Genomic DNA, 23,159 nt, shown 5'->3' with positions numbered 1-23,159 from the left:
CTGATTGATCTGCTATTGATCACTGATTGATCTTCTCTCAGAAGTCAGACTGAGCTAACATTACACACACACACACACACACACACACACACACACACACATTCTTATTTATAATACAACAGTGATGTATTGTACATTTACTTGAATACTGTAATTAAATATAATTGACATATTTGTTTTCTACTTGAGTATTTTTACTTTCTGCTACTTTAGATTCTACTAGAGGTAAATATTGTACTTTAGTTCAGTCATAGCTGCAGGATGTTTGTTAATCACAGGTAACTTTACTGGAATGTAACTACAAACCTTCACGGAAGTTAAAATGCGGTCGGCAGTAAAATGACACATGCACACTGATGCAGCAGGGACATTTTACTGCACTGTGAGTGTCTTTGTCCGTCTGACAGGTGGAGGTCTACGTGTCGAGCTGCATGTTTCTGTTCACGCCAGCAAACATCAGCAGTGACATCTGCAGGCGTCCGACTCTCAGTGCAGACGACTTCCTGTGTGGACGGAGACAGACGATAAATAGATTTTTTTCCAATAAGAATTACAACATTTTTGTTTTGTTCCGTCTGTAGCCGAGATTATTTAAATTTAAACATATATGATTTTATAATCATGAACAATATTCTGACAATAGTTTGTAGAAGAGAAGACGACACAAACATTTGATTTACAGTTTTTAAATCGCATAATTAACGAAATACAAAAAAAAACCACAAAAAAAAAAACAGGAAGAAGATCTTTAAATAAAATATTAAATCGTTAAAACTTTAAAAAGTTGATTTAAAAATGAAGAATTAAACATTTTATCAACTCAACTAGAAATAAACAGAAAATTTAACCAAATAAAAGTCAGAAGAATGTTCTGTAGTTTATTCAACTCGTTAAATAAGTAAATAAAATCATTTAACTGATAATTATAGTTTTGGTGTCTTTCACTTTTAGCAGAATAATATTAAACACACATCTTCACTGTGTCTCGTGCACATCAGCCTGATGATGAATTTGTTTGAAGAAAAGTCAAAGTTGGACATTAAGTGAAGAGAAGAAGTGATTCAGTTCATCACGTCATCGTTCAGTTCAAAGCCTCAAAGAGTTCAGAGGTCAAATCAAAGTCCGAGTCTCTTCTCATGTCCGACTGAACTCCAGCCATCAAACGCGCACTTCATTAACACATTAATGGGCCGTCAGGTGGCTGATGGTTCGATGCTCCACACGGACTGTGTTTAAAACTGGACCCTGGAGGGTTCCGGAGCTCAGAGGCCTCACAGCAGCTCACTGATCATCAGTCATGGAGGGAAGCAGAGTGTCGGACTTCAGCATCGAGCGCATCCTCTCCCCGCAGCTCGGACACAAGCCGCCGGTCATGGAGGCCTCCCCGGACCTGTATCTGCAGGGGTTCCCCGCCGGGCTCAGTCCAGACTCCGGGAGCTTCAGGCCTCCCACGATGTCGGTACCAGGCTGCCTGCAGTACCGAGGAACGGGCTTCGGAGAGGCGTTTTACCCGTGTGGAGCCGGTTTCCATCACGCAGACTTCAGCAGAGTTTACTCCAACTCCGGAGTTTACGTTCACTTCAGCAGCCAGGAGCCTGCAGGTAAATCCACAGCTTCAAAGATTAACTCGAGTAAAACTTTCATTTCAATTTAGACTCAAAATAAGAAAAGTTTAAACTTTTTGTTTAGTTGAGAATCAAATCAAACATCAAAAAATGCCAAAAAAGTTAAAAATCAAATATAAAACTAGAGTTCAGGATCAATCGACTAACTCATTGTTTTTTGTTTTTTTTCTCTATTTTTGTCATAGATGCTCAACAGTTGGTAGGTTACCATGGTTACCACCAGGCCGGCGCGCAGCCACAGCAGCGTCAGAGGTCCCGGATGAGGACGGTCTTCACCGACGGCCAGACGAAGCGGCTGGAGGCGCTGTTCGAGCTCACCGACTACCCGACGGTGGAGGCGCGGGCCGACGTGGCGAGGAGCACCGGGCTGAGCGAGGAGACCGTCAGGGTGAGTTTTCCCGATGATTCTCTCAAATGTTTGTTAGGCTGGAGAAACACAAATCTGCCGCCGCTCATGGAGCTGCGTAAAACCTCTCCAGGTGGCATTTTACGCATGACGCGCAGACTGACCATGGAGGTTTATTTTGTTTTCCTGGCAAATCAGTTCTGCCTTTTTTTTGAAAGGGAAATAAATATTTAACGTTATGTAACATAATCCTTGTTAAAATATATACAACTCTCCATGCGTAAAACCTCTCCAGATGTTTTTACGCATGGGACAGAAAACAGAACCGTTATCGCCTGAGTTGTGTAACCTGAACATTTGGATAAACAGTTAACAGTTTAAATGTTTCTGCTCATGGATCATGAAGTCTGAACTCTCTTCTCTCTGTTTCCAGGTGTGGTTTAAGAACCGCAGAGCCCGGAGGAAGCGGCAGCGCAGCGGGTCTCAGGTCAAATCCCCGTCCCCTCCCCGCGGCGCTGGAGCAGAGAAGACGCTCCTCACCACCTTCCTCTGAACGCGGCTGACGGTCCTGCTGCTGTGTAGAGACAAACTGACCTGCTCGAGGGCACCTCGGCAGGGTGGAAGCTGCTCTGACGTGACTGCTGCTGAGCCAACATTACATTTTATAACTGTGACGATGCGTTCAGAGGCTGCTGGGAAAGTCCGAGACTTCCGGCTGTCCTGCAGTTTATTATCTACTCAGTGAATTATTGTTTTCTAGTTTTAAATTATTTTGAATTTTTATGTAATTTATTGAATCAGTGTTTTAAATATAGGCTGCTGTGTGTAGGTCTGAAACACAGACACGAGTTTGTAACTTCGAGTGGTTTCTTTATGAAATAAATGCAGTTGTGATGTGAATTCAGGTCTGTGCTGGTTTTTATTTCGTCTCTTTATTCACTGTTTCAACAGTCGCTCCTCACATGACTTATGATGCACTTTGTATTGAACCAGTGGGAGAACTCAACATGTCAGCTGTCAGCTGTCATCCATCTGGTGCCAGATCATCTCCGTAAAGCTTCCTGATTTCACTTCACTCACACTTGCTTCTGTTTCAAGAGAGACAGGTGTCATCTGAACATCGACCACTAGGTGTCATCGTTATACATCTTCTGTTTGAAACCAGAAGTTGTACAAGTTGTGCATTTTAACACAACTACAGATTTTATACTCAACAAAAACATAAACACAACATTTTCTTTTTGCTCAAGTTGTTAAAAAAGGTTTGGGACTTTTTTAAGCAAATGACTGAATCATTTCTCAGGTTCAAATCTGTGTTAGTGGCACCAAGAGAATCCATCCACCTGACAGGTGTGGCTGATTGAACAGCTCGATTAGTGCACAGGTGTGTCTTCACAGTTGAACCCTGAATACAGACACGTAATCTGTATTAAACTAGGATTTCACGTGACTCGGGGGACAGATGTGCAGGTTTATTACCAGACTTCTACTTTAACTGGAGTGTGTTTAGATTTTATTAATCCGGTTTTTACTTTGGATCTAAAAACTTCCTGCAGCACTAAAACTGTTCCATCGACACACAAGATCAGAAATTGTGTCTTCTTGATTTACAAATAAAGTTTCAGTCCGTTTTTTGCTGATTGATCTGTGTGAAGTAAAACCTTTGGAAGTGATGATGGATAAAAACTTCAGCTTCAGTTTCAAACCTCCAGAATGTTTTTAAAAGAAACGGACAGGAGAGATATGAAAACAAACAAACAACATCTTTATTATATTCATAGAGTCGTCACTGTTATTATTAGAAGCACTTCCATGCTGATGAGAAGAAGTTACACATATTGAAAAAACTGAAATCAGAAAATACTGAGAGAGAAAGTCACAGAGAGAGAGAGCATGCAGTGAGTGTCTGTCAGGGTGAGGACGTCCGATGCTCCTTCTCTCCCGTTTCCTCGTTAACGTCCGTCAGCTTCACACTTTTTGAAAACAGGAGTTACTCACACGTGGACTGAAACCGAGCACAAAGTAACACACACACACACACACACACACACACACTCACACACACTACAAAAACCGGAGAACAAAAAGTACACTTAGTGAAGTTATCAAAATATAGGCTATATACTGTATATTCTTAATGTTAAAACAACCAGTGCTGAGTTAGTTTCTATGAGAATGAGTTTATATTCTCAGACACGAACACCGATCGATTATAGAGAGTTTAAAGGTTCTGAATGTTTTCAAACCACAGATGTTTCATGTTTCTGGTGATCATCATCCAGAATCCTCCATCAGGTTTTCACTGATTTCCTTCCTACAGAAAATCAGCTCACAGAAATTTAGAGAGATGATCCAAAATTCAGCCAACATCTGGCCGAAGGTGTCTTCAAGAAAACTCTGTTTCTGCTAATGTTGTTTCTCACGTTTCAGTATCGAGCCTTCGTCTTTAAGTTTGACACATCAGAGTTTGTGGTCTGTTTGATTTAATGTAGAAAAAGTCAGCTGTGACTGGAGGTAAACATTTAACCAAAATCATAATCTGTGCGTAACATTAACCACAGACTGGCTGGGACATGAAGCCCGGACTTGTATATTTTGTACAGAACAATTTATCTAATTAAGTAAAATAGAATCATAACTTCTATGATTCAGCAACTTCATTCAGTATGGTGATATATGTTGTTTGGGGAGTGACGGTAACTGACCTATTCAGTCGTTTCAGTATGACGATGTGCCGAACATACAATATAAACAAGACTAAATTTTACACAGATGAAAAAAAACTTTTTCCTCAACACTGAACTGGACCCACAGCTGAAGACTGAAGGGAGGATTCGACTTTGATCCTCCAGAAATCATGCAAACATTCAGTAGTTTGTATCTAAAGAGCCAAAACAGACAGAAGTCCTTTAAACGGAGCGAAACAAATAGAGAATATGTGGTGAGGAAAAGCTTCGTCTGTTGTGAGATGATTAACCGGTGACTCACTAGTGACACTTAGTGGCCAAAGCAGAGAAAGCTCCACATTTACACAGCAGTAAGAGTTCAAACCGACAGAGGCTTCACTGGGACATTTAACTGTACGGTACGTTTACTGTACAAAGACAAACCTCAGCGTCACTGCGCTCCACTCACGTCTATATTCACCTACAGGATGGAGGAGTCGGCCGGGCCCGACTCTGTGGAGCGTTAGCATGGAACACCAGTGTATCTGTGTGTGAAATTATAAACAGACGTGAACTACGACGTGTGGAATAACTTCAGTTCATCGGACTCTTTTTGTTCGGGTTTGGATGGGATGGCAGGGGAAAGCTCACAGCGTCAATGTACAGTAGGAAGGTAGAGGAGTGAGTCATCTGCATATCGAATCATCTTTCTCAAGAGATCGTCGTCAGAACAGCTTCAGTAACCTGGAGTCTGTGTTATATATCAGGAAAGTGGCTCGGAGTCGAGTTTATGTCTGACTGCAGTTAGACAGATGTGGAAAATCTGGATTTCAAATAAATAATGTGGACTTAATTCAGCAGTTTTAACTTTAAATCTGGTCCCTGAATGAAGCTGGAATCATTTTGGGAGTGAAGGCTGTTGTGGTGCTCCAGGACAGATTGTATTTAAGGTAACATTGAAAATCTGGTCATTTTTGTCAGCTACCAAATCTTAGTTAGGATTCACAAACTGTCTGTGCCTTTTTCTCAGTTATTTTCCATTTCTGTTTTTGCAGTTAAATTCATCTGAACACGGCGATTAAACCAGCTGACCTGCGCAAAAAAACACTTCAACGTTAAGTGAAACCAGCTCAGTTCATCTTCAAAGTGCTGAACTGACGAGAGCTCCATTCACACAAAGCTCAACCCACAGCGCGTAACAAAGAACTGCCTACATCATTTCACCTTTCTGCTGTCTCATGTAGCAGCTTTGAGTTTGAGCGAGAATGAAAAGCGTCGGTCCGATCGCAGACCGACTGAACTCAGCAGCCGACTGAGTAAAACCCGAAGAGTGAAGGTGCTGCAGTCATCATCAGAGTAATGTTGAAGCTGATTCCACGGGCACAAAAAGAACAATTATCAACAGCAGTGTGCAGGAGTGTTTCCTGTGGCCGAGGCTGCAGAGACAAACCCACAACCAGGCGGAGTTTGTTTACTGTCAGAGTGACGTCAGACAGAACCAGTCAGAACCAAAAGCAACTGGACGGAAGGTAGATTCAAAATTCAAGAGCAGATTTGGGGATTTTAACCAAACAATAAGGTCAACGCAGAGGTTTTCCAGAGGTTACTTATGTTTGTTTGTTGGTTGGTTTGTTACAGGACGGGTCTGATCCAGAATGGATCCCATTAATGTTCGGTGTTGGTCCAGATGAAGCAAACATCCCACCAGCTCTCGACCCGTTGAATCTACCGCTCACTGAGGCGCTAACGTACGTCCACTGATTGATTTCTGGTTGTCTGGCGTCTCGTCTGCGGCAGCCTCGGCCGTCAGAGCGTGAAGCGTGTTCGTCTCTCTGCGTTCGTGTGCACACAGAGTGTAAAGAAACATTAACACGGGAACCATTTCCACACAGATCAGTACACTGTTTTACATATTGCTGTTTTTCAGTTATGCACATATTTCGAGAGAGAGAGATTTCAACATTAAGCACACACGTTACTGTAAGTTTAGATTAACTGTGATTCTCTTTTGTCTTTTTCGCAGATGCTCACATTCACAAAAAGTCTTTTTTTTTTTAAGATGGAGAAAGAAGGACGAGAGAAGAGAGGAAGAGAAGTCAGGAGGGAAACTTTACAAATATCATCTGGGAGATTATCAGGGTTCAGATTTCTATGCTAGGAAATGAAAAACTTCCCAGATGGAGGAGGTGAATGTTTTTTCATGAAGGGCTGTACAACTGATTATCATTAACAAAACTCCAAAATGATTAAATGTTGTTTAAAAGCTCTAAATAAAGCGTATTTTTAGCAACACAATCACACTAATATCACATGTAGCGGGGCTGAAAACACTTTATATTTAAAATTTAAAATCATAGTTTTGGGTCTGTTAGCACTTTTGGTTAACGTCAGATTAGGATTGCAGCTCTTCATAAGATTTCTATAACATATGATATTTTAACTCTAACTGGATGGACCAATGTTTGTATTTGGCAACGCACTGATTGATTATAACAGTTATTCTAAGGCGATCAGTTGCTATATTAACTACAGTACTTCATCTATTAAAGACTAAACTACCTGTTTTCTGTGTGTTCAGAAATGTTGTCAAAGGGCAACAACTTAAATTCAAGTTACTCTATTAAAAAGTCGCCGTCTAATATGAACTACAGAGATGCGTTCCCTTTGTTGTGACCATTTTGTTTTCTGACGGTTAAGATAAAAAATACCTGACTGTAACACTATGATAAAACACAACGTCGTTGGTTAACCCTGTTTTCAGTTTGATCTCTGAGATTAAAGCATGCAGGTGATAAAAGTTCTTCACACGCGATCTAAAGTTAAAGTTTCTACCATCGAACTAAAGCACTGACATCTGGGCTCACAGTTACATGAGTAACCAGGGCTCTCTGAGTGGAGGGACAATCCCAAACACGCACAAATCAAAGTTCCTGTACAGATTTAGTCCAAGGACGTCGTACAATCAAGTCATTTGGCAAAACCTCATTATTGTTTGTGTTCACAGACTGACAGAGTTCGTTTCTGGATCTGATGCAAACATGAGTCAGAACATCAGAATTCGTTCCTGATTTAAGATACCTGGTGCCAACACTCAAAATTTAAGACCCAAATCGAGTAGCAGCAAAAAAAAAAACATGTAGCAGCACAAACTAACTTTATGTGATTGTTTTTTTTGTTTTGTTTTTTTATATTTTTGCCCCAAAGAAAGACACAACATGGACAAACACCGAGCTGGGACAATGAGATGAGAACCTGCTGAAACTAAATGAAAAGACGTATAATGAGAATATTTTAGGGGAATTGCTTTAGCAGAGCTGGATTCTCAGTTTGATTAAAGGAACGCAGGACGTTTTGATCAGATACAAGGCACTATAGATTTTGCTATAGAACGGCTAAATCAGAGTGATCTGGGCTGAGAGTGAGCGAGAGAAGAGGGAGGAGGAGGTTCCACTACAAGAAGTGTGACCCACGACTGTGAAAGTCTGAAGAGAGGAAACCAAACGTAAAAAGATGAAGAGAAAGAAGACGCGGAGAGAGATCGATCTGGCGGAGGAGTGAAGGAGGAAGAAGGAGGAGGGCGCGGTTAGGACTGCATCTCAGCACGCAGCATCCACGGAAACCAACAGCAGAACAGCAATCTGGAGGAGGAGGAGGAGGAGGAGGAGGAGGACGAAGAGGAGGAGGAGGAGGAGGAGGAGGAAGAGGAGGAGGAGGAGCAGGAGGAGGAGGAGGAGGAGGAAGAAGAGGAGGAGGAGGAGGAGGAGGAAGAGGAAGAAGAGGAGGAGGAGGAGGAGGAAGAGGAGGAGGAGGAGGAGGAGGAGGAGGAGGAGGAGGAGGAGGAGGAGGAAGAGGAGGAGGAGAAGCAGGAGGAGGAGGAGGAGGACGAGGAGGAGGAGGAGGAGGAAGATGATGAGGAGGATGATGAGGAGGAGGAGGAGGAGGATGAGGATGATGAAGAGGAGGAGGAGGATGACGAGGAGGAGGAGGAGGAGGAGGAAGAAGAGGAGGAGGAGGAGGAGGAGGAAGAAGAGGAGGAGGAGGAGGAGGAGGAAGAAGAGGAAGAAGAGGAGGAGGAGCAGGAGGAGGAAGCGTAGCAGGAGGAAGAGGACGAGGAGGAGGAGGACGAAGAGGAGGAGGACGAGGAAGAGGAGGAGGAGGAGGAAGAAGAGGAGGAGGAAGAAGAGGAGGAGGAGGAGGAGGAGGAAGAAGAGGAGGAGGAGCAGGAGGAGGAAGAAGAGGAGGAGGAGGAGGAGGAGGAGGAGGAAGAAGAGGAGGAGGAAGAAGAGGAGGAGGAGGAGGAGTAAGAAGAGGAGGAGGAAGAAGAGGAGGAGGAGGAGGAGGAGGAGGAGGAGGAGGAGGAGGAAGAAGAGGAGGAGGAGGAGGAGGAGGAGGAGGAGGAGGGTACAGGGGTCTTAGTAACAACTTGTAAACACATGTGTACAAACAGCTAGCTTAGCGTTAGCCTGAAGCTTCACTTTCCTTTCTAACAGTGTGTAACAAACTGAAGGTTGTTTGTTGTTGAATCACATCATATATACACAACATGTATACATCATGTATACTATCTGAACTTGTCTCAGCCACCAGGATAAAGACATAAAAGACCTAGAAGACTTAGTTTAAATCAAAAATTGTATTTGGAAAATTGTGACCTTCAAGTTATAATCACTACAAAGAAAACTGAGCCGGACTTGATTGTTGGTGGCCGACTCTAACATCATGAGATCCCGACAGGTAATAACGGAGCGACAGTCTCACCTGGATATGGAGCTCTCGGAGGTCAGGTCTTTAGGAGAACGCATCGTGTTGAAGTTACGCTTGGGCTGCGACACTGCAGCACACAAACAGATGGACAGCAGTCAGTAAATGAAGAGGACGTCAGCGGTTAACAATCTTAACTGTTAATTCAAGGATTGATTTATGATTTATGGCTGTTTAAGCTTGGTGAAGAAAAGACACGTTCTGGAGCATGAAGTCATTCAGAGGAACTACTTTCTGTAGAGGCGGAGCACAGTAGTGTTGTGTTCTGTTGGATGACCGTAGAAGAAACTCTGAGGCTTTAAGATAAACAGGCAACAGAGATGATTTATAAAGCTCGACTCTGGTGGGACTCGAACCCACAACCTTTGAATCACTTCTCCTGCCTTGAACTAGAAGTCCAACGCGCTATCCGTTGCGCCACAGAGCCTCATGTTTCGTCCTGCGTCATGAAGGTCTTGGTTGACCTCGGACTCTTACAGCTACTGAGCAGTAATGCAACTTGCAGCCTCTTATCTAAATATATTTCATGTTAAAAAACAAGAAGATCTTGACTCTGTAGAGAGTTCTGCTTAAGTGTGAGGAAACAGCTCCAGTATGTTTTCCACACAGGAGGTGACATTAAGAAAAGAATGACGTTAAATAATCAATCAATCGGTTTTTTTTGGTAGGACAGTGAAAGAAACTTACTGGTGACTTGATGAACTTTCTTCACCATGGATTTGTCGTTCTGTGATCCGTCTTTAGGACCTCCGATTCTGACAAAACAACCATGAAAACAGTTTATTGGTGGTGATAAGTTGGTGCCAAAGAAAACTGAGGGAAAAGAAAACTGGACCGATGTTATTCTGGTTCAGAGAGACGAAACCAACGATCAGTAAATGAAACACTCCCAGGTGTTGTGGCGTCTCACCTCTGGACACGTGAGGGCGGAGCAAACACTCCATATTTGGGCAGACAGCTGAAGTAGCGGACTCCGAACACCGAGCCGTCGTGTTTTCCTGTCGGCTGATCCAGCTCGATACCAAACCAGAACCCTGCAGGGACACAAACAGCTCGGGTCAACTGTCACCTTCTCAGGAGGGAAGAAGAAGCTTAGACCCCACCAACACTCCCGTACGACAAATCAAATCCAGAGAGAACAATCTTTTGTATACTTAGATGCTAACATGCTAACATGCTAACATGCTGACCTGTAATTCTATGTTTACTGGGCCACTTGGTTCCTCTACAGTTTGATATTTCTACGGCCAACAGAAGTTTAAGCTCAATCAAGGCTGATTTTGAGAACATCTGTCTGATGGTAGAAACATCAGCATTAGATTTATCATGGTTGTAATTTCAAATACAGTGTCACTAACCATCACACAACCTAATGTTCCTTACAACTGAGGTATGGTTTAATTATCTGTGGCACCATTGATCTTTACATTTGTGACAAACGTTACTAAAACTGGATGAAAGTTGGGGGACGATTTTCAGCTCCATGCAGAAGAAACAGTTACTGGAAGATGCCATCATTCAGAGAACTACCTTCTCGTGTGGCCGAGTCCTGAACTGTTTGTTGGATGAGCACAGACTTCAAGATAAACTGACTATTGAGATTATTGATAAAGCTCGACTCTGGTGGGACTCGAACCCACAACCTTTGAATCACTTCTCCTGCAACTAGAAGTCCAATGCGCTGTCCATTGCGCCACAGAGCCTCATGTCCTGTTGTATCATTTCTACAGCCACAAGAAGTTTTAATGATGAAATAATGCAGAACTTTAGAAGCTGTTTTGATCGACTTGTGGTTGTATTTTGAAACAGTGTTGAACTTTAAATTAGATTTCGGTGTCAGTGCAGCTGACCAGCTCTTTGGTTCTGGGTTTACTGAGCTGGCAGTGAGCAGTACTCGGTGCGGAGAAGCAGGCGGACCTGGAGCGAAGTCGGTCTTGCCGTAGAAGCGAACGATGCCGTTTTTCTGTCCAGCCACCAGAACGTGATCTCCAACTTCCACGTTCAGCCCGTCTGGATCCAGACTGGCTACTGACGTCTTCTTCTTCTGGGCTGAGGACGCACAGACAACAACACTCTCACAACAACGTCTCTACGATACTTCCTACATGGACTGACTAAAAACAAACTGCATTGTTTGTTCTTACATTTCACTTTCTCCTTCTTCTCCTTCTCCTTCTTGGTCTTCCCGGCGAGGCGGGAGGCCAGGTCTATGCGGGGGGTTCTGGGGGTGGAGGTGACGGATGAAGGCGTCTGATCCACAGCTTTGGAAATCTTTGACACGGGGGCAAAAATCCCTGCAGGACAGAAAAAAAGACAAATACAAGTGAAACCTCAAAGAGAAGCGATCGTCTGGTCTGTGTTCAGAAGACGTCTCAGACTGGCCGTTACCAAGTTTAGGAGGGCAGATGAAGTAGCGGACGCCGCCCACGCTGCCGTCGTTCTTTCCCTCCGGCTCGTCGAGCTCCACGCCGACCCACTGACCGCTGGCGAACTCTGTAGTCCCACAAAACCTCAGAGTGCCGGTCTGAGGGACAAAGCACCGAGGTTACGAGTGGCTCAGACACAGGACAGTAAACTCAAAACAAGTAATTCTTTAACTGCATTTTGAGGTTGTTTGCTGCATGTGGTTTGCTCTTACAATCCTCCCTGATCCTCCCTGATCCTCCCTGACCACAGGTGAGTTCGCTGTTTGTTCTCTGACCTTCATGTCATCCAGCAGTACGCGCTCTCCCAGCTTCAGCCCCAGAGAGGACAGCATCAGGTTTCCTGGGATGTTGTCATAGTTTGGCAGCGTGGCTCGGGGAAGGTTACAGCTCAGAGGGACGGCCTCCAGCAGCAGCTGCCTCAGCTCCTTGGCCACCATGGCCGCCTCGGCCTTGTCCAGGCTCATGTCCATGGGGTCGGGAACCACGTCTGCTGGGACCAGACCTTTATCGTTCTGCAGGGAGACGTCACACAGGTGTGTTTAAGGAGCTGTGTCTGCAGAAATGTGTGTAAAATGTTGCAGGAGATATCTTCAGTATTTCCTGCTGACATCTGTTGTGCATGTTGATGATTTTTCAGCAGTTCCTCTGCTGATGTGCTGCCCCCTACAGGTATCAGGAGGCACCTGCACCTTAAACTGCCTCCAAAAGTAAAGTAAGGTGAAGCGATTTTACCCGGACGGTGGGGTTGGCTCCGTGCTCCAGCAGGCATTTAACTGCACCCAGACAGAGGTTGGAGGCAGCGATGTGCAGAGCTGTACCGTAGTGGAAGTCACTGCATGTGGAGTTCAACACTGAGGAGACAACCACAGAAGAAGAAGAAGGAGAAGAAGAAGATGACCAATGACCATAATTAGTGATAATGATAAACACTGAGTGAGGAGCTGATGGTGTGTGTACCTCTGGGTTTAGAGGCCTTCAGCAGGACTCGGATCAGCTCCGGGACGTCGAAGTAAGCGGCGTAGTGCAGAGCGTTCATGTTGGTCCAGCGGCTCCTCAGACTCACGTCGGCGCCCAGAGAGATCAGCTGACTGCTGAGGCGCAGCGCCGCCGCCGGGTCGCCTGCACACACAACGAGAACCGGACTGAGAGGAGTTCTGACTTTACAGCAGAAGGAAACAGAACCGAGCACCTGCAACACGCCCAGCGCACTGACCGGACCCCCTCCAGGACGTGGTGTGTTTGACTTGACTCCTCTGTTGTTCTTCCTGTGGTTCTGTTGATGAGGCTCATCTGGGGGATTTATTACTGTGATGTGAGGGTTCAGGGACAGCAGGTGTTCTTTACTGAACAGATTCAAATTGATGTTTTTAGACTATAAATTAAATGGACCTGACTCGACTACACTATGAGGAGTGAGGAGACAGTAATTAGTAGAATCAGTTTCTTGTTGGTTTCAGATCTTTTCTTTGGATTTTTCTGTTAATAATTAGAATAAACATTCACAGCGGGCTCATTATTTCATTGGGACTGAGTCAAATAAACCTCTTACCGACTCCATGAGCTCCGGCCTTGCAGCTGTAGTGCAGCAGCGTCATGTCGGTCAGACCGTCGCGGTCGTTCACGTGGCAGCCGCGCTTCAGGATCTGAGACAGGAAACACAAAGAACAGCAGTTTAACAACACTCAGGAGGAGGAGAGGAGGCCTGGAATGACATTTTTGGGTTGGAATGATCCTTTAACTTCAGACTTCATGAACCTGAAGTTACACTTTCATCTCAGCTCTTTATAACACAGTTTATAAGACTGAGCTCCGACATGGATGTCAGCGATTGTCTGACGCTTCACTCCATCGCTCGTCTTCGCTCTGAGTCACGTCGCCGTCGCTCCTTGTTGTTGATTCCTCCGGCTGACTCAGCTTCCTGCTGACTCATGGTGGAGCCTCAGTGACTCTCTCTCTCTCTCTCTCTGTCTCTCTCTCTCTCTCTCTCTCTCTCTCTGTCTCTCTCTCTCTGTCTCTCTGTCTCTCTCTCTGTCTCTCTCTCTCTCTCTCTCTCTCTCTGTCTCTCTCTCTCTCTCTCTCTCTGCACCACTCTCTCTCTCCATGCAGCCATTTTAACTGGGTCATTAGCAGCCAGTTTGTCTCTTTGTCTCAGTGACAGCGTGGAGACTCACCTCCCATCAGACAACATGTCACATCAGAGGTGATGTGTGTCTCAGTGTGTCAAAGGTTTTCATACCTTTACGCTTAAATCCTGTTTGTTCATTACAGACAGATGATGAGTCCTGGGGTCCTTTACATTCATTCAACACAATATGATCTCTTAGATTATTTCAATAGCACTAATACAGACGTCGATGGTACGATGACGGTTGATTTTCATATGGCAGTTTGTCATGAAAGCAGTAAACTGCTGCAGCCCGGTCCAGCCCGGTCCGGTCTGGTCCAGCCCGGTCCGGTCTGGTCCAGCCCGGTCTGGTCCGGCCCGGTCCAGCCCGGTCCGGTCTGGTCCAGCCCGGCCCGGTCCTGCTCTCCATAATTAGAAAAGAATCAAATGTGAAATGTCAAGTTCACATTCAGGCTTTGTTCTGACGGGTCTGATACCAGCTCAACACTGCTCGGAGGGATTTCATTGTTCATTATCTGTGTGTGTGTGTGTGTGTGTGTGTGTGAATCTGGGTCAATGTGACAATGACAGCCTCGTGTGGATTCAGGCCTCCTGCCAGGACGACTCGGCAGCTGCGACTGCTTCAAGGTTTCAAGCCACCGGACAAAAGAGAGCTGCAGTCCTCTGTGGCGCTGCTGTTAGCTTCGTTAGCTGCAGGATTAGCTTCCTCTATGTTTAACAACTAGCTGGCAGGAAAACCCAGATTTTAAATTTGCCTTTTGTCATCTGAAAGGCTAAAAAGAGATTCAGAGTAGAGCCCGACCGACTTATCGGTGGGCCAATATTATTGGCTGATATTAGGCATTATCCAAACTATTTATATCGGCATTTATAACGGCCGACAAATGAATATTAAAAATATAAAATAAAAGTGGACCAAACACCCTTGAAGCATGTTATGAGTGTGGGTGTTGTATAGTTTGTCCACCAGAGGACTCTGTACAACATCCTTGTTGTCATTGTGTTTTTGTTCAAAGGACTTTGAGTTTCATATCTTAAGTTTGTATTTTTAAATAAATAACTACAAATAACTAATGTTACGGAAATCTTATACAGTATATATATATATATATATATATATATATATATATATATATATATATATATATATATATATATATATATATATATATATATAAATATATATATATATCTTGGCCAATATATCAGAATATCGGATTTTTAAATCACTAAATATTTGTACTGGTATCGGTCGGGCTCGGGCTGTTTTTCTAATTGGACACACAAAACCAACATCAGAGATCTAGAAGCAGAAAAGCTGAACAAAAACTAAAAAACTACATCTGACAGTCAAGTAGCTTGTAAACTCTTCACCTGCGTGAGAGGAAATAACTCTCCATACCACCAGGTGGCAGCAGTCTGTAGTCCTAAACCAGGACATCAGTTAGCATGTTAGCACATCCTGTTCTCATGTTTTCAGTTAAATGCCTGATATAAAGTGTTGACACATTTTGTTCTACAACATAAAATCCATCATTAAATGTCCCACAGTTTATTCATAAAGCTCTTCTGTATGTTAAAAACAGTTAGCGGTTGCTAACAAGTCATTTCAAGTCTTTACATCTGTTGCCTGTATTGATCACTACAGCCTCTTTGTTGTATGAGGTGATGTAAGAAGAGGTAAATACTGATGGATGTAGATTATTGACTCCACCAGGCAGGAAGTCTCCAGTCGGTGCAACACAAATAAAGTCTGATTGATTTGGTTCGATGTTGAAGAAGCTCGTAGTGAGGAAACAAAAACAGGATTGATGATGAAGAAAAGCTGCAAATCTTCAGGCTGCAGCAGCTGATAAATATATACTGTGTAAAACAATAAAAGATACGTTTGCATTGATATTCGTTTCGTTTCTCACCTCGTTGCCGATCACGTCGATCTTGTGCTGCACCTGTGGAACCCACTGACGCACGATGGCGAACAGCTCGGGGATGGTGGTCCGAGGATCCATGAGGATCTCCAAACAGGCCGGGTCATTTGGGTCGAAGAAGGTGAAGGCTGGAGACGGATGGAGGAAAAGGAACAGTTAGACTGTGAAGAGGAGCAGAGGAAGAGTAGAAGCAAAACTAGACGAGAGGACACGATGATGCCAAAAGTTTTCTGTCCCCCTCATCAGAACAGAAGTCGGCCGTGAGCTCGGCACTTTCTCTTCCTGCCAGCGCTGCAGTCTGAGCTCGGAGGCAGATTTCATTTCACTGACTAACAACAATCAGCCTGACAACAAAGTTTAAGCTCCACAGAGCAGAAGTCCTTCACCCGGAACCACCTCTTTAATTTAAGAGTCCGTGTGTGATCCGAGCTCTCCTCTCTAACTGTCGCTGTCGTCGTCTTTGTGTGGCAGCCTGCAGCGAGTCGTCGTCTTCACTGCACAAATATAAAAAACTGTTTTCATGGAAATAACACAAAATACTCAAGAAGCAAAAACAAAGCTTATAACTCAGGTTTGATCCGATATGTATTTGCTGGATCAGCAGGAAAAGAATAAACACAAGTCAGTAATTGGTTAAAACGAGCTCATTGAACTGAGGACACACACACACACACACACACACACACACACAGTGTATAATGGAGTCGGGCTCCTCCGGGTCCGTCTGATGAATACCAATGAGCTGTCGTCCACACAGCAGCGGCCTCAGAGCTGCTCGCAGCTATTGATCGATCAGCACAGCGACTGTGTGCGCTGGCGTCCTCTGAGGTCGCTGGTTCTTCCAGATTCTTCACTCGTTCCACTTCATCCATCTTGGATCAGAGCGGACTGAGGCCACAGCGAGTCTGTGTACCGACTGAACACACACAGACAACAAACTGAACGATTCTCACTGCGCACATGTTGACAAAGAAACAAAACTCAAATATTTATAGAGCTGAGTAAAGTTCTGATGATTAATGATCCCAACAGCAACAACAACATGTCGACACAGACGTGCAAATGATGCGTTTAAGGTGGTATATCGTAGTCACTGGGTGAAGAGGTGTCTTATGATTATTTAAGGTGGTATGATGCACCACAGTCTCTGCACAAAGCTTCTGACATGGTTTAAGGTGGTAGTGGGTGATGAAGCCCGGGCGGAGGGAGTGTGACAGCTTGTACTGCTTGACAGCTCCTTTTATTAAGGAGGTGCAACAGCATGTATTTAAGGTGGTATGACAGTTAGTACAATGTGAATGTAAGGTGGTATGACAGTGTGTAGTGTTGAGGGTTGTGTAGCATGGTGTATTTAATGTGTTACGACAGTATGCGTTAAGGTGGTATCACAGGTGGTGTATCTCAGATGCTAGTGTGTATTTAAGGTGGACTGACATGTTGCAGCAGCAGGGCCTGGCTGGAGGAGAGTGACAGTGTGTATTTAAGGTGGACTGACGTACTGTAGTCTTTGGGCAGCGGGGCCTGGGCGGACGGGTGCACCATGGCTCGGCGCCGCGGCTCGTGAACTGGACTCTGGTACTCGGACACCGACAGCGGCTCGGGCTCCGGCTCGACCTCGGGCTCCTGACCGGCCGCTGGCTCCTCCCCCTCTTCCTCCCGCTCCTCCTCCCGCTCGTCCTCCTCCCCGTCCTCCGCCTCATCCTCCACCTCGGCTCTGTCCTCCCCCTCCCTCTCCTCTTTCAGCTCGTACTCCTCCTCGTCATCGTCCTCCTCTTCCTCGTCTTTCTCCTCTTCCTCCTCTTCTTCCTCCTCGGTCAGTGCCTCCTCGTCCTCTCTCTGGACCCTCCCCTCCTCCTGCTCCTCCCGGTCGTGCCTCTCCTTCTCCTGCACCTCCAGGTTCTCCTCTTTAGTCATGATGAAGGATGCTGCGGGCCTGAGGGAGAAACACACAAGCACAGATGTTACACTGCGCTGAACCTCCTCTTCCCTCTGCTCCTGCTCTGCATCACCAGGCGAGCGCTATGTTTAGCTCTGAAGAGTGTGTGTGTGTGTGTGTGTGTGTGTGTGTCTGATAAAGGCAGGTAATTGACCCACAGCATCGCACTGATAATGGCAGTGGCTAAAGACGGCTAATGCTAACACTCCCTGTCCATCATTAGCCGTCGACAGGCCCGACTGGATTAAATCTGCTCTCCACTTAAGCAAATGGACGAGACGCTGAAATCCATCCAGCAGCCACTCCCTCCATCATCCCACCATCCATCCTCTCCTCCTCCATCACCAGACATCCAGGAAGGAGGGAAGGAAGGGAGGGAGGCAGAAAACATACAGATGAATTTATGAGCACTAATATTTCCTCAAGTGAAAGTTTCACTCGATGTCTCGTGACACAGTGGACAAATTCTGGATGATCATAGGATCATTCAGCAACATGTTGGATTCTAAGCTGGAAAAGAGCTGCAGAGATGAATCGATTAGTTCTGAAATATTAACGTAATAACAGACTATTCTATTAATCAACTGCTCTTCAAATTAATCTTTAAACTCTCTGATTCCAGCTCGTTAAATGTGAATATTTTCTTGGTTTCTTTCCTCCTCTGTGACGGTAAACTGAATGTTTTTGGAACTGAGGACGAGACGCTGACAGATCGATCGACGGGGAACATATTGACGAGCTGCAGCCCTGATGAAGGAAATGAAACTGATTTATATAACAGCAGCAACAAACGCACCTTTATTTCTACAATGCATGTTTTATCTTGCTCTCCTGGAGCTGGAGGGGACAGATCAGCGTTTCAGACATCTAAAAGGTGTGAAACATCTGGATACTTGGACATTTTGCAGCCATGTTTGATGCAACAGATCCAGGTTTATTGTGCATTATAATGCAGTGAAGAGATGTACAGTGAGATCCTGAAGTGGAGAGTCTGCAGATTAACTCCACACCTGATGCGCTTCATCCTCTGGAGTCAGATACGAATCCAGCCGAGATGAATAAATCCAGCTGACATTCGAATCACAAAGGTCCTGACTGATCAGTGATCAGCTTTGACGTGATTTCATATTTCGATACACAGCTTTTAAAACTGCGTCGAGCAGCTGATAGCAGCAGAACAAACACACCGAAGGCTGATAAAATCAAAAACGATATCACAAAGTCATCGTGCAGCCCTCGTATCAGACGTAAACACTTCTGTGGTTTGCAGAAATGCACGTTGCCGACATTTCTTCTGCCGAGTGTGTCAGAGCGTCCGATCAGAAACCATCGGATATGAGTCACACAGAGGAGAAACACACTCAGCAGCAGCACTCAGCGCCAACAAGAAGCCAGTGAAACCAGTAACATCCTCTTCATCTGTCTGCACACACACACACACACACACACACACAGATGAACCAGTAGGTCAGATGATTCCCTTCAGTCTGAGTTGTTCAGTTTAATCCACACAAACAGCAGCTCTGTTGTCCTTTAATCTGACGCCGCTACTGTCTGCAGCCGCGGCTACGTGCTAAGCTAACAGTTGCTATCAGTTGCATCAGACATCAGGATTCTGATCTGTAGACACACGACATCACAATGTGCCTGACAGATGCAGCTTGCTGTCTGTCTGTCAGGCTGCAGGATGATCGGTCCTGATGTGAGAGATGTTTCAGCTCGTCTTCCTCAGATGAAGAGGAGCGACAGCGCGTCACAACGATGACACACGTGTCCCAAAAACCATCTGACGAAAACTTCCAGCTGACACCTTTATAGAGGAATTATTAGTGTGTGTGTGTGTGTGTGTGTGTGTGTGTGTGTGTGTGTGTGTGTGTGTGTGTGTGTTGTTTATATAATCTGTGTCTCAGCTGGTTGAGTCCTGCATGTGAACACAACCGTCAGCTGAGACCGGACTCTGCTGAGGCCATGACAAAGGTTACGCAACGTGACGGTGTGAGTCAGCACACACACACACACACACACACACACATACACACACACACACACACAGACGAGATGTGTCCATGACTGTTGTATTATAAGTTTGGATTTTATTGTATTCTTTGTGTTTTTATTGTCAGACAGTTTGTAACTGTGCTTTAGTTGTAATATCAATAATATTTATGATTATAATTATCTAACCAGCAACATGAATCAACTCTAAGCACGATCAATACAGGAGTTATGAGGCTGATATTGATCATTTAAAAAAAAAACATCACATCAAAATCAGTGATCTTCTCTGACAAGTTTCCTTCAGCCTGAGTGGTTCTGTTCTGTACTGCAGGCCGACCCGTCTCCAGGTCCAATATCCAGGAAGTAATGTAGCAGGAAATTAACCTCAAAATTATATTAAGTGCAATATTTGCACAAATGTACTTAGTTACATTACATGACTGAGTATAACACCAACAGAGGGCCTGATGAGTATTCATACTTTGTTACTTTAAGCACATTTTGTGATTTTCATAATTTTTACATCAGTAAAACTCTCGAATGAAAGACTTTTAACTTATAACAGAGTATTTTAATATAATTTCTTCTATTACTGTTCAGGAATCCACACAGTGATCTGCCAAACAGTCAGCCAGTGTTGTAAATAACAAGGGTGATACTCCAGTAAGAGTAAGGATTAAGTAAAGGGTGATAAAACATTACGTAAGAGAAACACTAAGAGTAAAAGTCTTAAAGTATCTGATATTAATCTGCAAAGTAACTAAAGTAATAAAATACATGTAGTGTAGTGGAAGTATGAGGGAGCAGAAAACAGAAATACTCAAGTAAAGTACAAATACTTTAAAACATATTTTAATATACATCATTAATTATTGTATAATGATGTATTATTCTTGCATGCTGTGGGTTCATATTGACCTTGTGGTGAATCCTCTGGTTGAGTCTGACTGGGAGAACTGGAAACACTCGGAGCCCCGCACAACCCGCACACAGCTCCAATATGATCAATAAACTGATCATTTCTGATGATTTGTGTTGTTTTCTCGGTGTGTGATCGCCATGTGATGTGTACAGCAGGTAGTGAGAGGAGGAGGAGGAGGAGGGAGGCCATGGCAGCATCCTCCTCCTCCTCCATCCAGCCTCCATTTTACAACAAACCGACCCTGACGCACATAATACCGCAAAAACACGCAGAGATGCGGCGGGCAGCGTCCCGCACAGCTCGAGTTTCAACCCGCACAGAGACGATTTATCATCCAGAACACCGAAGATCCAAACTGCGACAGCTGCGGGTTGTTTTGTGCCAATGTGCGTAGTGAAGAGCAGGATGGAGGAAAAACGCCCCGCAGACACACAATGAGCCCCGCACACACACACGAGCCCGCACACACACGAGCCCGCACAGACCGCAGACACGAAGGATTCACGCAGAAATCAGAAAAATAACTGAAGATGATCAGTTCGTCTCAGCAAACACGAGAATCAGGCGCATTAACACGGTTTGTCTCCAGGTCCGTCCTCAGCGTCACAACAGCACCAGCACGAGACACCGACAGAGCTTCATCATCATCATCATCATCATCATCATCATCATCATCATCATCATCAATACCTTCATCATCATCAACAACAATAATAATCACGAGAGCTGAAGGTGTTTTTACCTGAAGACAAGCCGCTGGTTGTTCTGTGCTGAGCCTCCGATCACAACACTGACGCTCTCTCTCTCTCTGTCTCTCTCTCTCTCTCTGTCTCTCTCTCTCTCTCTCTCTCTCTGTCTCTCTCTCTCTCTCTCTCTCTCTCTGTCTGTCTCTCTCTCTCTCTCTCTCTCTCTCTATTCAGTTCACGTCGCTGAAGCGTGCTGACGTCACGCAATGATTATATTTAAGATGAAAAGCACAAACAACACAAAATATATGAACAGATTCCTGAATAAAAGCTGCGCAGTGACAATATTAATCTGATAAAGAGAGAAAAAAAATAAAATGATTTACAATCTTTTTTATTTTAACTCCCCAAAAATTCTTACTGTGCAAAAAACTTTCCAAAACCTTCTGAAGAATAAAGTATAAATCTGCACATTTCTCATTAATGAATAGTACATTACAGTACAAATTAACAACAAATGAACTAAAGTTACTGTCTAAAGATGCCACATGCTGAGCGAGAAGTGCACCACGGCTGGTGTGATTGAGAGCTCAGTGATGCAGGATCAGCAGGAAGTGAGCAGAACGAAAGCAGAAACCATCAAGGTGTTCACTGCTCTGGAGTCCAGAAAGGTGAAGCTGATGGAGCTGTTGGAGGAGCAGCAGAGTGTGGCGGTCCAAAGCAGGAGCTGCAGGAACTTTCATAGACCGAGGACGAGTGCAGGCTCCTGCAGGACTTCCATCCATCTCCTCCCCTTCAACGACCAAACATCATCTCCTGCATCTAGACAGAGTGAGGAGCGCAGTGGCCAAGATGGAGGAGACGCTCGATGAACAGATGGAAATCATTATCAGAGAACTCAGTCCGGTAGATGAAGAGGAGACCGGTGAGGAACCGGTGCAAGCAGAGAAGGTGTTTGATGATGATCTTTGGAAACTCCAGAGTCAGTATGTTATAAATGTGACCCTGGACCCCAACAGGGAACCCCCCTCCCTCATCCTCTCAGAGGACAGGAGACAAGTGAGGGACGGAGGGTGAAGAGGAGAGTCCCCGACAAACCACTGAGGTTTGATTTTTATCTTCATGTTCTCGGAAACGAGGGGTTTTCTTCCAGCATGTTCTAAGACAAAGTTCTGCTAAAAGGTCAAGAAGGTTGGGAAGTCGGAGTGATGAGAGAGTCCATCAGCAGGAAGGATGTCGCTCTGTCCCTCAGCCCTGAAAACAGATGCTGGACATTGGGGTCGAACTGGGGACGTTGCCAAGCTAACGCTAATCCTCCTGTCGTCCTGTCCTTGTCTGAAGACCCAGAGACGGTCTGAGTGTTTGTGGACCTTGGAGGAGTGTCAGTCTGTTTCTATGACGTGGATAATAGGACTCTGATCTACTCCTTAACAAGATGTGTCTTAATGATGTCCAACTTCATGGTCATCCTGTGTGGAAGTCCTCACTGAAGATATCTGTAAACATCAGTTACACTTTGTCTCTTGTCTCAATTTGTCACAACCTAAGAATGTTGTCTTCTACGTATGATAACGTATTTTAGCACATTAACACATCAGACTCTGTTTGCAAAGATTCTGGGGACAATGTGGTTGATGTTTGTTGGTTTTATTATATAATGGATTTACCAGAGGATCAATATATATTCATCTTGGTGACCAAATCCTTAAATGGTGACTTGAAGCTGAGACCTGCTGGTTA

General features: G+C 44.6%; 2 protein-coding genes and 2 non-coding genes across 5 annotated transcripts; 1 reads left to right on the top strand and 3 right to left on the bottom strand.

Moving 5' to 3' along the window:
* Window positions 1–839: 839 nt before the first annotated feature.
* On the top strand, window positions 840–2,875 carry dharma. Its single transcript, XM_037076259.1, has 3 exons — window positions 840–1,601; window positions 1,811–2,013; window positions 2,405–2,875. The coding sequence occupies exons 1-3, from the start codon at window positions 1,298–1,300 to the stop codon at window positions 2,522–2,524; spliced, it is 627 nt and encodes a 208-aa protein (XP_036932154.1). The 5' UTR covers window positions 840–1,297; the 3' UTR covers window positions 2,525–2,875.
* Window positions 2,876–3,713: 838 nt separating this feature from the next.
* On the bottom strand, window positions 3,714–21,603 carry clip3 (CAP-GLY domain containing linker protein 3). 2 transcript variants are annotated; one of them, XM_037085812.1, is made up of 14 exons: window positions 21,476–21,603; window positions 17,377–17,810; window positions 15,866–16,005; window positions 13,374–13,467; window positions 12,782–12,943; window positions 12,557–12,675; window positions 12,037–12,336; window positions 11,787–11,922; window positions 11,543–11,692; window positions 11,316–11,447; window positions 10,309–10,432; window positions 10,086–10,153; window positions 9,396–9,468; window positions 3,714–8,275 (listed from the first exon to the last, which is right to left on the bottom strand). In XM_037085812.1, exons 2-14 carry the CDS (start codon window positions 17,789–17,791, stop codon window positions 8,221–8,223), a joined length of 1,968 nt encoding a protein of 655 aa, XP_036941707.1. In that variant the 5' UTR covers window positions 17,792–17,810; window positions 21,476–21,603; the 3' UTR covers window positions 3,714–8,220. The 2 variants fall into 2 exon arrangements, with proteins under 2 accessions (XP_036941707.1, XP_036941717.1); XM_037085822.1 differs by having other exon boundaries at window positions 12,100–12,336.
* trnar-ucu lies at window positions 9,734–9,825 on the bottom strand. The gene is given in 2 exon segments: window positions 9,734–9,769; window positions 9,789–9,825. It is a non-coding gene; the product is annotated as a tRNA-Arg (tRNA).
* On the bottom strand, window positions 11,014–11,101 carry trnar-ucu. Its single transcript is given in 2 exon segments — window positions 11,014–11,049; window positions 11,065–11,101. It is a non-coding gene; the product is annotated as a tRNA-Arg (tRNA).
* Window positions 21,604–23,159: the final 1,556 nt, after the last annotated feature.

The sequence above is a fragment of the Acanthopagrus latus genome, chromosome 2 (genome assembly GCF_904848185.1).
Source record: "Acanthopagrus latus isolate v.2019 chromosome 2, fAcaLat1.1, whole genome shotgun sequence".
NCBI classification, from domain to species: Eukaryota; Metazoa; Chordata; class Actinopteri; order Spariformes; family Sparidae; genus Acanthopagrus; species Acanthopagrus latus.
The sequence above is the reverse complement of the archived record's forward strand: the minus strand, read 5'-3'. Positions and strand labels throughout refer to the sequence as shown.